The 14,804-nt window shown below is 43.5% G+C and overlaps 1 protein-coding gene across 1 annotated transcript in view; it reads left to right on the forward strand.

The window, feature by feature from the left end:
* LOC123824456 (aldehyde oxidase 2) overlaps positions 1–14,804 on the forward strand; it is a 73,462-nt gene that overhangs the window by 46,809 nt on the left and 11,849 nt on the right. The window contains exons 27-34 of the mRNA XM_045847600.1: positions 1,781–1,876; positions 4,354–4,482; positions 6,483–6,557; positions 7,300–7,352; positions 8,746–8,860; positions 11,353–11,418; positions 11,530–11,718; positions 13,943–14,110. Of these exons, the coding sequence (XP_045703556.1) occupies positions 1,781–1,876; positions 4,354–4,482; positions 6,483–6,557; positions 7,300–7,352; positions 8,746–8,860; positions 11,353–11,418; positions 11,530–11,718; positions 13,943–14,110 (891 nt within the window). The remainder of the gene's footprint in view (positions 1–1,780; positions 1,877–4,353; positions 4,483–6,482; positions 6,558–7,299; positions 7,353–8,745; positions 8,861–11,352; positions 11,419–11,529; positions 11,719–13,942; positions 14,111–14,804) is intronic.

The raw sequence follows: 14,804 nt of genomic DNA on the forward strand, positions 1-14,804 counted from the left end.
GAACCCTGTGCCAAAAACCAGGGGCAAAGACCACACATTTATTTTTATTATACCACAACTCCCCTCGCCTTTATGGCTGTCCCTCACTGAAACCACAGCCTACTTTCTGCCAAATTCTCATCTCACCACAAAAAAAACTTGTTTAAATCAAGCATAAGTCTCCCTTTGAAAGGCCACCAGCTTCCCCACAGAGTTCCAAATTGATGCACTCAAGAAGTACCAGGCTAGGAGCTGAAGCATGTCATTCCAGGTCAGCTGATGACTCATGAAGCTGGAACACCTACTCCTTAAACTAGGCATGAGAAGCACTGCCCTCACAGGGAGTCAAGAAGGCCCTCAGTAAATACTATTCTTAGAATCTGTACGCCTTGATGCTCTGGAATCCCTCCTGGGCCTCCAGGCATCTCCACACAGAATAAACTGAAGCCCTAGCTGCACCTCCTCCTCTTCCCTTTCCTCCTCCTCCTCCTTGAAGAAAAAATACCACATTTCCATTCATCCAGTTCAACAAACATTTCTTTAGTGTCTCTGTGACTCAGACCCACTCCAAGTTCTCTTCAGGTCACAATGACAAAAAAAAAGACTAAGTGCCCTTCCTCTTCCAGACTCTCACAGAAGACCTGCCACTCCCTGTATTCTCATTTCCTGTGGCTGCAGTGACAAAGTACCACAAACTGAGTGGCTTAAAACAACCAATTTATTCCCTCGGTTCTGGATGCTAGAAGTTCAAAATCAAGGTGTTTGCAGTGCTATGCTTCTTCATAAGGCTCCAGGGAAAATCCTGCCTTACCTTCTCTTAACTAAGTACAAAGACTATTTACAAATAAGTTTACATCTGAGGTTCTAGGTAGACAGGAATTTGTAGGGGACACTATTCAACTCAGTACATCCTGCAAGAGAAGGTGCAGAGAAGGGGGTAATCAATCCTTCCCAGAGGGGAATGAGGAACGTTCCCAGAAGTTTTGACAGAATAGAGACCATGGGATGTGGGTCTGAAGGCTGGGGGCAAGCCAGGAGGAGAGAACAGCATACGTGAGAGCACAGGTCAGACAGGAACCGTGGCAATGCCAGACTTAGAAGCAAGGCAGGAAAAGACAAGGATGAAATGGGAAAAGTACAAAAGACCAAACCCTAAAGGGCCTCATATTAGAATAAGGAGCAGGGCTCTCCCTTGAAGACAATGGGGAGTTCTTGTCCCTCTTGCCCAAGTGGCAAACTGTTCTCCCTTCACACATTCATTCAGTGTCACTTTGGGGAACCCTTCCCTGGCTCTGCAGAAGGAGCTGGATCTGCCCTCCCAGGTCTCCAGGGCACCTGTGGCACACCTGTTTATGTCATGAATCATTCTGCATTCTAATGCCTTGCTGTCCAGCCTGGCCCCCTACTGCACAGTGAGCCCCTTGAGGAAGAAGCACACCTTGTTCATCTTCATACATCTAAACTGAGCCTAGTTTGGTACATAACACATGTAAGTGTCATACTTACAAATGTTTAATTCACTAGTTAAGTGGATTGCCAGAGATTTTAAGCAGGGGTGTAACTTTCAGATCATTGCAACCAATACCCACAACTCCTGAGTATCCCAAGGGACTCCTACTAAAACCAGGTTCCTAACTGAGAATGTCTTTACCAGCAACTTTTGCACAAAACGAAACTGAGCCTCAGAATCCTGCTGGGAAAGGAAAGCTTGCCTCTCTGACCCCACTGCTGCCTCGCTTCTTATGTTGGAGCTCACTAAACACACACTGAGCAGTGCCTTCACTGTCTGTTGTTTTTCCAGGCAGCTGCACTTGTCCATATCTACACAGACGGGTCTGTGTTGGTCACACAAGGAGGCAATGAACTGGGACAAGGTATTCACACCAAAATTCTACAGGTAAGATAAAGAAAATGAAGTCACTAAATTCTCTATTCGTGGTTGACATGACTGACATTTGGCACTAATTTTAGGGCAACTGACAACTCCCTGAACTCAAACCCTGAGGTCTTGACTGAAAAACTTCTTATACACCAAATAGGATGGCCGAAGTGTGGAAATCACACACAGGTGCCAACGCTCCTGGAGCTTGGCTGGGTTCACGGATGGAGGTGGTTGTTAGTGAAAACACCAGTAATGAGCCTTGGAGCACTGTGGTAGGAGTGTTGTGCAGGCTTCCCTAGCGTAGGAGTCTCTCAGCTTTTCTCTCTCGAGACCCGTGTGTATAATTTTTAAAGTTTGGACAACAATATTACCATATTATTTTGAGAAGTAAAGACAAGTATGTCCTCAATATCATTCTATAATTTTAAAAGAATATTTTAAAACACACACATATATATATACACACACAAAAAAAGTATGAAGATATCTCAGGAGAAGAAAAAATAATTCTTTAAAAGGGAAAAGTTTAACTTCATGACAAATTTACTAGATTGTTACAGCACACATCTGCAGCTTTTGACTGTCCAGCCCCTGAGCTACTTTGGATTACACCTCCCACATTCCAGAGAGTTCTGAAGGACTCCTCAATGCTGGTGGCTTTCCGCCCCATCTTCCCTGCCTGGTACTGGTACAAGGTTCATGTGCACAGATGTTTAAAAAAAAAAATCCAACAGTCAAAACGTCAGAGTTTGAAGTAAAAAAAGGTATATTAATCGAGAAGGCCCAGCTGGAGGAGGTGGGGGCACGTACAGCTTCTGCAGATCCATCATCATTTTCTTTTCCTTTTGTCTTTTTCTTCTTCTGCAAATCCATTTTTAAGAGAACCCAGAATCCGGTCGTCTTTTTTGTCATCAAGGGGAGGGAGGAGGAGGAGGCAAGAGGTGGGCGAGGGCCACAGACAGCAGGTCCCGACAGGGTTCCAAGGAAGAGCAGAATTTCTAAGCCTCTTCATTTCCAGTTAGTGATTGGCTTGTTGACCCCCGCTGATCTGAGTGCATCGGGAGACTCCTGTAAATCTTTAACAAACAGTCATTACTTTGTACATATTTCCTCACTTCTATAGGAAAGGTGACAAAGGACTGTTCTTTAGCAAAAAACTCAAGCCTCAAGCAGAATTTCTATAGTTAATTATTATCTATGGTAGGAGCTATTAACCTGAAGGCTAGAATTTAGATAGTCAGAGAGAGCAAGCATTTCACTCTGTTGCACTCCTTGCCCCAATACCCACCATGGATACAGGCACAGGACCACCTGGCCAGTCATGGTCCCTGAATCCCAATGGATGCAGAGATTGAGCCAGGAAGAAGGCCCGTGATCAAGCAAGGCCAATCAGAGTCCTTTCTTAGGACTGTTTTGTAGATACTGGGAAAAGGAGCGGTCATTGCCCTGCGGTTATTTAGCTGCTTTGCTATAGGCCAGGGGTAGTCAGAGGTGAGTCTTCCATGCCACGGAGGAAGCCTGTCACTATTGGGAATAACATGGCCATCACAGAAAGAGGAGCAAATGTGAGAAGCTCTGAGAGGACCCTGGTGAGACCATAAAACCGCTAGATACAGACATACATGAAGCCACTTCCATCTCTCCTTCCCGATTACATGAGCCAATAAATTCTCTTTGGATTTTAATCATCAAGAACTGATAGAATTGCCTTTCTTTTTTCATTTTGCATCTTTCTGGGAAAACTTAATCACTGAATGGCATTAGTCTGAAAGTCTGAAGATTGGCATTTGGGAATAGGTACATACCTACAGACATCTGGAGAAGGTGTTTTTGCAAAAAAAAAAAAAAAAAGATAACATCAACCAGAATAATGCTTGTTTTTCTTTTCCTGCCTTATCCCCCTTCCTTTCTTTATTTTTCATTTCTTCTTGATTAAATATCTTAATTTCTACATGTGTCTGCTAGAAAACTGGAAGAAAAAGAACAGAAAAGAAAAAAGTGAACAGCAAATACTAGAAGAATATAAGCAAGTGGGAACAAATAGAAGAAAAGGGGGAGGAAGTTAAAGTTCAGGTGAGGATGAGGGCAAAAAAGAAGACAGGCCCTCAGGTCATTTCAAGTTCATCTGACACTGATGCCAACACAGGACCAAGTTCTGAGTCAGCCAATCTAATCTCCATCTCTCTTCCTGCCATTGTCACCAAATAAATATGAATAATATAAGCTTGGCCTACATTCTACACATGTAAAACTTAGAAAAAATGAAATCTTCAGCATCCTAAGGTATGCTGAAAATTTTAGGATCCTAAGGCACCCTAAAAAATCAGCATGAGGCTCTACTAAAAAGTGGTTTTAATTTTTATAAGACATTATATTAGGCTTTGAAGGACATCATGAACATAATAAAAATATTAATTTTTATTAAGAAAAACAATGACTCAAATTTTCTTAGAACTCCTCACTGAACTTAAAAATATTTATTTTTCTCCTAGGTGGCCAGCCGTGAATTAAAAATACCCATGTCTTACATACACATCTCTGAAACAAGTACAGCCACAGTGCCTAACACAATCGCTACGGCAGCATCCATCGGTTCAGACGTCAATGGCAGGGCCGTGCAGGTGCTTCTTCCTGTCTGTCTTTCCTGGGGTACTTTTACCACATCTCTGGTTTTCTTAGCTGGATACAGGCACAAATGATTGACTCTAGAGAAGTCATCTGTGTCACTAAACATAGGCATAGGTTGATCAAAGTGTCAGGAGAGTGTGTTAGTTAGTTGGAGTTGGCTAAACTGAAGTGACAGACCCAGAACAGAATGGTTGAAACCCAACAGGAAGTCCCTTTCTTGTACACATAGAAGTCCAGAGGGAGCATTCAGTCATTCAAGCACCCAGAGTGATGGCAGTTCTTCCATCTCCAGCATGTGGCTTTCAAGGTTGCCCTGAGCATCATCATCCAATGAGCCAGAGAAGGGAGAGAGCATGGAGGGCAGGCCTGACAGTGATGCAAGTCACTTGCACTCATCATCCATTAGCAGAACCAGTCTCAGGGCCACAGCTAACTGCAGGGGAGGTTGGGAAGTGGTGGGAAACCACATACCCAGCAACTATGGAAGGAGGGGAGAATGGATTTTGGTGCACAGGCAGCCTCTGTCCCTGAAAGACACAGAAAGAAGAAATTTGGGCACCAAGTAATGCAGAGCTGTGCAAGTTTCACCTGACACAAGCAAGGTCTGGTAGGCAGGTAGGCAGACAGAGTGCCAGCCAGGTAGAAAAGGTGCAATTAAAGTGTCTATGTCAGTGGTGTTCTACCACAGTACTCATCCTTTCTGTTTGTACTTATCTTCAAACTAATGTTTAAAAAACTGATAGTTTTTACTTTTTGAGAATAGAACCATGACTGCATATTCCTTCACTCAAATATCCGATTGCATGTACTTTTGAAGTAATATCTATTTGCCTTGCTTCTATTATGAACTGTCCACTTTTTTTATGGGGATGCTGTAGAGGCATATTCCCTTACTCCCAGAACACTACACTTAAGCTCCCAAGAGGAACCACTTTAAATTCACTTATCTTTGTGAGGACACACCTAAGGAGCTCAAACACCAGAGATGCTTTTTACTCAGAACAAATGTGTGGGTGGGAATCCTCAAGTTCATCAGATCCAATTTTGGATAGACTCAAACACGAGATAGGAGTAGTTCAGTGTATATGGGAGTTGTCAGCCTAAACTAAGTATTAATTCATCTTCTAGAAGAGCAGTTTTCAACCAGTGTACCACAAGAATGGTTAAAACACATGATACCTGACTATTTAGTCAGGGGCACTGACCACTTTTCCCTTATATTGTCAAATTTAAAAAATGACAATAGCCAACTGATGTGAAGTATCAAAATTATACCCATTTTATTGTCAGATTGGCAAAAAAAAAATTTTGGTGTGCTGCAGAATTTTAGTAATTAGTTTACATGTGCCACGAGATGAAAAAGGTTGAAAATCGCTATTCTAGCACATTGAGTGTTAGGTTTCAATTTTGAGTATCAGAAACTTTGTAGGTCTAGGTTATCATAAAAACAAACAATTATTTTCTCACTTTACACCCAAAGCAAAGTGCATCACTGCCAGACTTCGATGGTGGATAGATGAACAGAGAGAGGGTGGGACAGAGTTGAATAATGTTTCAGACCCAGAAGGATATTGGCATGTGATGGTTGTAGATTGGAAAGCACAAATTTCAATGAAAATAAGGTGTTTTGTTGCATTTATTTTAATGGCTGGGAAATACAAAAAAAAGTATAAGTCAAAAATGCAGAAAAAGAGAAGGAGGAATTAAGAACGTGAATATTTTTAGAAAAGGGACCTGAGAGTAGAGATTCAGCTGAGCCTGTCTTTTCACAGGAAGTGAAGTGGGAAGGGAGAGACACCGCAGTAGCTGACACTCTTCTCAAGGCCAGGGGCCGTGCTGTCATTGTCTCTCTGTCCCCCGTGCATCCAGCTCAGGCAGGCACTCCACAAGTATTCACTGACCCAAACAATGATCACTTAATATTCTTCCACACAAATCCTAACCACTAGGCTGGCTCTCCTCTAATGGGAATTCACTTCTTTACTGCTTCAAGGATGCTTGTCAGATCCTTCTGAAACGCCTTGAGCCCATCATTAAGGAACATCCAGAAGGCACATGGGAAGACTGGGTAAGTGTTCCACTCTGTTACTACACATGAGAAAATAATGCAAACCAGTGCCAAGAGCACCATGGCAGCCCACAGCTGCACCAAGGACAGATGCTTCTTCCAAGAGTGGGCAAGATCACCAATGGCCCAAAGGCTGGGACGGCTGATCCATGGTGTATACCAGGTATATGTGGAGAGAGCACACTGCGAAGAGGAATGGAAATGTATGAAGAATACCAGCAGGCCGTGCCCACCCTGCTTAGATAAGAAAGAAGAGGAAAAGAGTGAGCCTTCCTCAGAAGCACACAGACATACACACAAATGATGTGATGAGTAAGGAGGAAGGAAACTAAGACATAATTGCTATTTAATAAGTCCCAAGGGAGATGACTCGTGTAATCCAACTTTACAATACCCTGTATATTAGCTCGTTAGCACAGTTATCTCACACTTGCACACGCGCTGTCTGGAGTGCTGACACTTGGGAATGCAGGCCCGCACACCTTGTGGACGAGCCCGTGCATCATGGGTGTGCACCAGGGCTCCATTTGATTTGTTTCTTGCAGAGTTCTGAGCTCTGTCAGAAGAAAACTGGTAGTGGACCAGCTGAGGGAAAGGATATTATGTTGAGTTCTATTATTGGTAACAAAGCAATAGCAACAAGGATCAGATGTCAGTTTTAAGACATATTTTCATTTTGAATGTTTTCATGGTCACCTGTCCAATGGTATATTTATTTTAACTAAATATGCTCATTCTGCAGATAAAAACTGCTTTTGAACAAAGCATCAGCCTTTCAGCCACAGGATTCTTCAGGTAAAAATTGCAATAACATTTTGACTTAGCTGAGAACATGTGAGGTGACCCAGTCACTCTGGGCCTCCACTCTCTCATTTGTAAAGTATGTTTTCATTTTGTGGTCTCTGAGGTCCCTTCTAGGTCCCAAAGTCTGTGACTTCGCATAGGCCTTTGAACCATGTCCAAAGATATACTAAATAAAAATACTCTTATTGGGTAAAAAAAAAAAATAAGACATGATTTACAGCAGCTAATCATTATTTACTTTTCTTTATTGTGGAAAAATAAAGAATAATAACATTCTTCATTATGAATAATAAAAAGAAATAACTTGAAACCCAATTTTGCAAATCTTCCTCCCAACACCATAAAAATCTTTCTTTGTTGAAGCTCCTCTCTAGACAGGAGGAGTTGGGCAGGTGACCACCACCCGTTAGCATTTGTGCATGTCCAGCGGTGGGGGGCCCTCGGTAGATGCAGGTTGATGGAATGAAGCCCAGAGAGGAGAGGAGAGCTGATCGTCAAACTCTGGAAGTGTATGACATTAGTTTAACAATGTAAGGAAACAAACCACCTACAGAGAGTTGGGGGGTAGGGGGGAGAGAGAGAGAGAGAGAGAGAGAGATCCTTGTGAAGAAAGAAGGAAAGGGGGTAAGAGTGCAGCCCAGTGCCCTGTACATTATGAGTCCTGAATTCCTGAGTTCAGTTACCAAGAAGAGAGCAAATCAGCCCCGAGCTGGGTACACTTTCCATTATAAATTAACACATTGAATTGCCAGCCCTTTCTTTTTTTTGATCAGCTACAGGATCCCTCAGCTGATAAAATCAACTGAGGTTCTCAACGTGCAGAGCTAAAGCAGATACCTAACCTGTCAACATACAAATCTGGAGGTCTGAGCCCAAACTGTCTATTGGCTTTTCGCTATTTGTGACATCCTAACTGCAGCGCAGAGAGTATCCTCTTGAAAATGGAGGCAAAGATTAGTGTTAGTCCAGCTAGGTTGTAAATACAGGTAGAAATTTAAGTGAGTTGAAAAGACAGTGTAGCCCTGGCTCAGTGTCTCATTTGTCGGGAGCATTGTCCTGCACATCAAAACGTGCAGGTTTGACTCCCAGTCAGCGTACATAACTAGCCTGCAGGGTTCAATCCCTGATCCAGGTTCATATAGAAGGCAACCAATCCATATTTCTCCCTCACATTGACTTTTTTCTCTCTCTCCCAAAAATCAATAAACATATCCTTGGGTGAGGATTAAAAAAAAAAGAAGAAGAAAAGAAAAGGTAGTTAAACAACAATGAAATGCTATCATACCTTCATAACTTGGTAACTTTTAAAATGAATCAATATGGTTTGCAAACGCACACCAACACAGGCACACCCCACACTGAAGGGCTTTATTTCTTCCATCAGGGGCTACAAGGCCTTCATGGACTGGGAGAAGGGGGAGGGAGAACCGTTTCCTTACTACATCTACGGAGCAGCCTGTTCCGAGGTTGAGATTGACTGCCTGACAGGAGCTCACAAGGTAATATTAACTTCCCTCCTGGCAAGCTAAAACAATAACAAAACCGCATTGTACATTAACAGCCCAATTTCATTATGTAATACTTGTGTACCGTAAGAACAAGAGTCAGTTTCTGTGGGAATGTCTAGAGATCCAGCTTTATCCTGAATTTCCACTTAAAAAGTAGTTCAAGAAGGAGTTGCTTGTGAGCCTAAAATGCATTGTTTCTTATTCTACTTCAGACAATAAAATCAACCTTCCAAAATTTTTGTACACCAATGGGGGGGTTATTTCTCAAGGAAGATTAAGTTATGTAATCTGAAGGACTAGGTAATTTAGCAAATTTTCTTGAGTGATCACTTTGAAAGCACGTAGCAATGTGATAAACTTTCTCCAAAGTCAATTATCCCAAGAGTACTACTGATGTAAAGAAATAGATTGAGGATGGGGAGAGAATGGGAGGGCTGTAAAAATAATTTTGTGTCTGTTATTTAATTGGGCAACCAAGAAACTATGTACTGAATGGAGTCATATTTAAGCAGAAATGAATACCCCAAATACTATTCTGGGAACAGAGATTACAGAAACTTTTAATAGAATGTAGTATAGTCCAAAGTATAGTCAATTGTTAGGAAAGTTGCAGGATTGATCAATGATACATCTAAATCCCATGCATAAATCATTCCAATATCATCTTGAACCATCCTGCCCCAAAATAGAAATGGTCAATTCATGTAAAATAGAAAGGACTTTGCTAATATGGACTTGTAAATCTTGTCAAAATGTCTTTGATTTGCCCCATTGTTGATTAACTTGTCCACCTCTTAAATATTATGTGAATTAGACTTTTAAAAATACAGTAAATGAAGGGATATCTAAAGAGCCTTTACAGGTCACTCAAGTTCATCCTTAGGACACACTACTATGATGTTTCCCTTCTCATTATAGATCGTTGTTAAGAAGTAACTCATGAAACAGGATCACAGATTGCTCAAACTGTGTGTCCTAATGTTTGTCGCACCATGACACACACAGATAATGGTGTTTGCACGGCACAGTGTGGCAAACGAGGAATGCATGGTGGCAGGTGATCAGGCTGCCCCCAAGGCCCAGATGTCAATGCCACTGTCCAGCCTCAGCGTTGGGAGCCCTGCGCCCCACCTGAGGCTCCTCACTAGATGGGAAGCTGTTGTTAGAAATCAACTCATTTTCTTTTTTATTTTTTTAAAGATTTTATTCAACTAGCTTTCTGATCCTCCACCTTTAAGGTGGTGCTACCCGATTTAGCAAATAAAAATACAGGATACCTGGTTAAATTTGAATTCAGATAAACAACAAAATAATTTCCTGGTATAAATATGTTCCATGCAATAGTTGGGACATACTTATTATATCTGGTGATTCCATCTGAGGTCCTTGGTATAAATCCCCAAAGGAATGGGCCTGATGGGATGGATCTTCCAGAATGTATGATGCCTCCCTTGTTATAGATTAAGGCCCAGTCATTCAGAATCAATAGTTTATCCTTTTAATTAGAGACAAGCCAGAGAATGTGGTTAGTCAACTAAAACACCTGATGATTCAGTTAGTGCAATGCCACCTCTTCCTGTTGTCCAGCACCCACAAGACAAAATAAAACAGGTTTCAAGATGGGAGTAAATTGAAGGCAGCTCTGAGGTGTGTCCGGTCTCCTGCCCTATGGAGGCTGAGGATGTGTGCAGGCTTGTCCCAGTGCCCACAGCAGGCTGTTTGCAGGGCCAACGTTTGAGTCAAAAGAGCACTTCCTATTCAAAGAGCTAGATAGAAAGCATGAGCCCAGGTATTGGGCCTGAACAGAGACTGGTGGTGTTAGAGTAAGGACTGGACGGGGGGCAGAAGGAAAGCCCAGAGATCTTCCTGAGACAGACTGCAGGCATTTAGGGGCTTTCTGCGGCTCTGGAACTCCCTGTGTGCGTGTGCTAGGTACCAAAACAGAAGGGCCTTGTTAGTGTGATGTTTCTCGGGGAGGAGTAGATTAGCAAAGTCTAAGGTGGTCTCAGTATTTGCCTTTATTGTGTTTCAAGACCTTGCAAACCCCCAGATTCATATATGCTACTATGGCTGCACGATCTCCTTAGTAACACAACATAAAAACACCTACACTGAACCATCATGAGGACTAGATGCGTTCATGAGTCATATTAGAGCAACAAATCCAGGTTGAGAATCAGATGGACAACCAGGCTGTTATTTACTAAGTGACACTCAAGTACAGCAACATGCCATGTTGAGCCACTTAAGAGGGACTTTTGAATCACTTAAGAGGAGTCAAGGCCACGAACACGGAAGACCCTGGGGCCAGCACTGACTGTGAAGAGCCTAGCAGCTGCCTGACCACCTCTGCTGTCAGTGCAATGCCAGTGCAGTGTTAACTAACCAGCGGGGGTTCTGGAAAAACTGGGGACTGCTTGAATACATCTTTAAAATCTTTTCAATTCAAGTTTTCACACAGAAGTAATTTTGATTTTTGGCAGAAAATCAGAACAGACATCGTCATGGAAGCGTGTAGCAGCCTCAATCCAGCCATCGATGTGGGGCAGGTAGGTCCCGGCCTGCTGAGATGCCTGCTGCCTCCTGAGGGCCTTGCGGAGTGGGGAGCAGCCTTCTGAAAAGCCTCTGGTCTCACGGAGCTGGACGTGTTTCCCCTTCAGGTGGAAGGCGCATTTATTCAGGGAATGGGCCTTTATACCACTGAGGAACTGAGATACTCCCCGGAAGGCGTCCTGTACTCACAAGGCCCAGACGAGTACAAAATTCCAACTGTCACCGACGTCCCAGGGGAGTTCAATGTCTCCCTGTTGCCATCGTCACCAAACCCACTAACCATCTATTCCTCCAAGGTAAGCACCCAAACCAGCCACTGGGCCCTGTGGTGGATCGGGCAGCATAATGAAGGAAAACAACAGCCAGACAAAATAAAAAAAATAAATGTCGACCATTCTACAGACCTGCTCAAGATAGGCTGTTAGAATTTGGAGATGAATCACCTAGAGAAGAAGCCCTCACCAGGGCTTACAGTGAGAGTCGGGGAATTCTGGGCCAAGGTTTCCTGTATTAAATCCTCTGTCACTGAGAACTCTAAAATGCAGCAAAATCATCTGTTGGATAGAATAGCCTTTTCACTTCAGAACCTTCAGACTAAAATATTAAGTGAGAATGAGGGCACAATGCTCCTGAAATCTTAGAAAGCAGCAGCAGTAGCATGAAGAGAAAATCCTGCACAAGGCCTCACAAAACCTGGATTCCAGCCCCACCCGCTCTCGGTGATTTTAGGCAGATCACTCACCTCCACAGGGCTCAGGGTCCCCAGCCACACCCTAAAGTAATCTAAAGCGATGCTTCTCAACTGAGGCACAAAGGGGTGGGGACTTTGGCCCTCAGGAAACATGCAGCAATGTCTGGAGATGTTTCTGGTTGTCACGACTACGGGGGAAGATGATACTTCTCCTGGGTAGAGGCCGGGATGCTGCTAAATAGCCGCCGCTGCACACGGTAGCCCTCCACAGAAAAGAACTACCTGGCCCCTGTGTCACCGGTGGCAGAGAGCAAAGACACCACCCCTCAGCGATTGCTGCGTTGGCGAAATTGCAAATTAAAATAAAGGCCAGCGAGTGTTTGCATGGCTGCATGCAGGTACTTGAAAACACCCTCACTGTTGCAACTTCATTTAGGTCTGAGATGTAGTATTAAAACTTTGTTTAAAAGTCTTTTGGGAGATTTCTTACTAGTGGCAGCAAATTAATACCAAATGTAAATAAATAAGTGAGTTCACATCTATTTTCTGGAATTTTATCATTTCCAAACTGGATCCAGCTTGCAGCCCAGGAGCTTCCTTAGGGCTTATGGTGATGAGGAGGGGCAATCTTGAAAGGAAGGACATTCAACAGGGCCTCTGGGTTCTCTTTGGACAGGAAATCACTCAAAAGGGAAAAGGTGAAGGATGCTCTGAGCCCACAGAAAGCAGCTTTCGGGCCACCAAGAGTAACAGGGCAAGCAGGACCCTTGGGTTTCCGTGGTTGTGGCTAGCCACCCACAGGCAGACCTGCAGGGAAATCGTGAGTGTGCAGGTGTGCACGAAGTATGCTAAGCAATAATAACAGGGAGCTATCAGGTACCAGGTGCTGTGCTGGGTGCTTTTGCACTTCCTCAACTTCACAACATCATGTCAGACAGGTATCAGTCAGATGCATTGCCTGCATCTCGCTGATAAAAGGAAAAGAACTCAGAGAGAGAATCTCACCCAGAGAAACCTGGGGAGTGAGGGCCGGGACTCAGCTTCAGTGTGTCCAGCTGAGGAGCTGCACACTGGGGACACTGGCCACGTCTAGCCTGCAGATGTGTTTTCCTTGCCCCTCAAAGTGTTTTTCAAAGGCAGAGAATTTTACTTGAAAATGCAAATATCTAAATTCTCTTGAGAAATTGGATGATCTGATCATTTTGGATGAATTTCCGGAAGGTGGCAATTAGCTAGAACTGAAGAAAGCTTCCTGCTTTAGACAGGACACAGGTATCTCAACTTCACCATAAACCCCCTACAATTTCTTATTGACCTTCATCTTTTCACATCACTCATTCATGTTACCCATTTCTTACAGGTGGTGGGCTTGCAACCCATCTTCTGGTACCAAAGCCCGGACTCTTTCTCCTAGACTAGCCTGCCTCTCCCGACCCTGGAGTCATAATGAGGCATTTCTCTGCCCGTGAAGCAGGCCAGTTCAAGCCACTGAGTGTGTTTTTCTGAATAGGGTACCCTCACCACACACATACGTGCATGCGTGCACACACACACACATGCACACACACACACACTCTGCTCTTGCCTATAGAATGAAGATTTAGCCCAAACAGGATTAAAGATATGGGAAATTCATGTGGTGTTGGGATTGTTAAGAGCACTCAAGCTTCATTCATTCAGTAAGTCGATCAACAAACATTTATTGAGAACCTTTTGCAAGACACTATACTAGGGTTTGGAGATACAACGGTGAGCAAAACCTGGCCCTTGATTTCTAGTGACTTGTAGTCCAATGTAGAAGCTTCTAAAATGAATGTGCTTCCTTGCAGGGCCTGGGGGAGTCTGGAGTGGCCCTGGGGTCATCTGTATTCCTTGCCATCGCCGATGCTGTGGCCACAGCACGCAGAGACAGAGACGTAGCCGAGGACTTCCCAGTGGAGAGCCCAGCAACTCCGGAATGGGTTCGAATGGCCTGTGCAGACCGGTTCACAGAGATGGTATGGAATTATTGTTCCGTTTCCTAATAGGTGACTTTCCTTTTTCCTGCTTCTCATGCCTCTTAGGTAAATTTATAATCTGTGTCTAATCAAATTATAAGATAGAAGTTAAAATCAGCCATAATCCCATTAACCAGGAATCACCATAATACACACACACACATAATTTCAACCATCTTTTTAAAAAAAAACCACATTATTTATGTATAGATATACAATCTTTTTTTAAAGATTTTATTTATTCATTTCTGGAGAGAGGGGAAGGGAGGAAGAAAGAGAAGGAGAGAAACATAGATGTGTGAGGTTGCCTCTCGCAAGCCCCCACCAGGAACCTAGCCCACACCCAGGCGTGTGCCCTGACTGGGAATCAAACCAACAACCTCTTGGTTCACAGGCCAGCACTCACCCCTCCGAGCCACACCAGCCAGGGCCAGACACAGGATCTTTACACTGTTCCTGGATCTGTCATCGTCATCGGTCTGACCGCCCTCCATCCACCCATCCTCTAACTCATACATGTTCATCTGTAAAATGTGCCTTATTTATTATACACTCCTTTACAAAATCAGGACACCCCTGATGTAAGTGTTTGAAAAGATTTGACCAGTGTAGATGGGAGTGACTCTATGAGCCTCGTTCACAGGAAATCTGAATTGAGAAGATACTTTTTCCCATGAAAGATCACTTAAAAAAT

This window comes from Phyllostomus hastatus, unplaced genomic scaffold (genome assembly GCF_019186645.2).
Source record: "Phyllostomus hastatus isolate PE091 unplaced genomic scaffold, TTU_PhHast_1.1 phas_contig_57, whole genome shotgun sequence".
NCBI classification, from domain to species: Eukaryota; Metazoa; Chordata; class Mammalia; order Chiroptera; family Phyllostomidae; genus Phyllostomus; species Phyllostomus hastatus.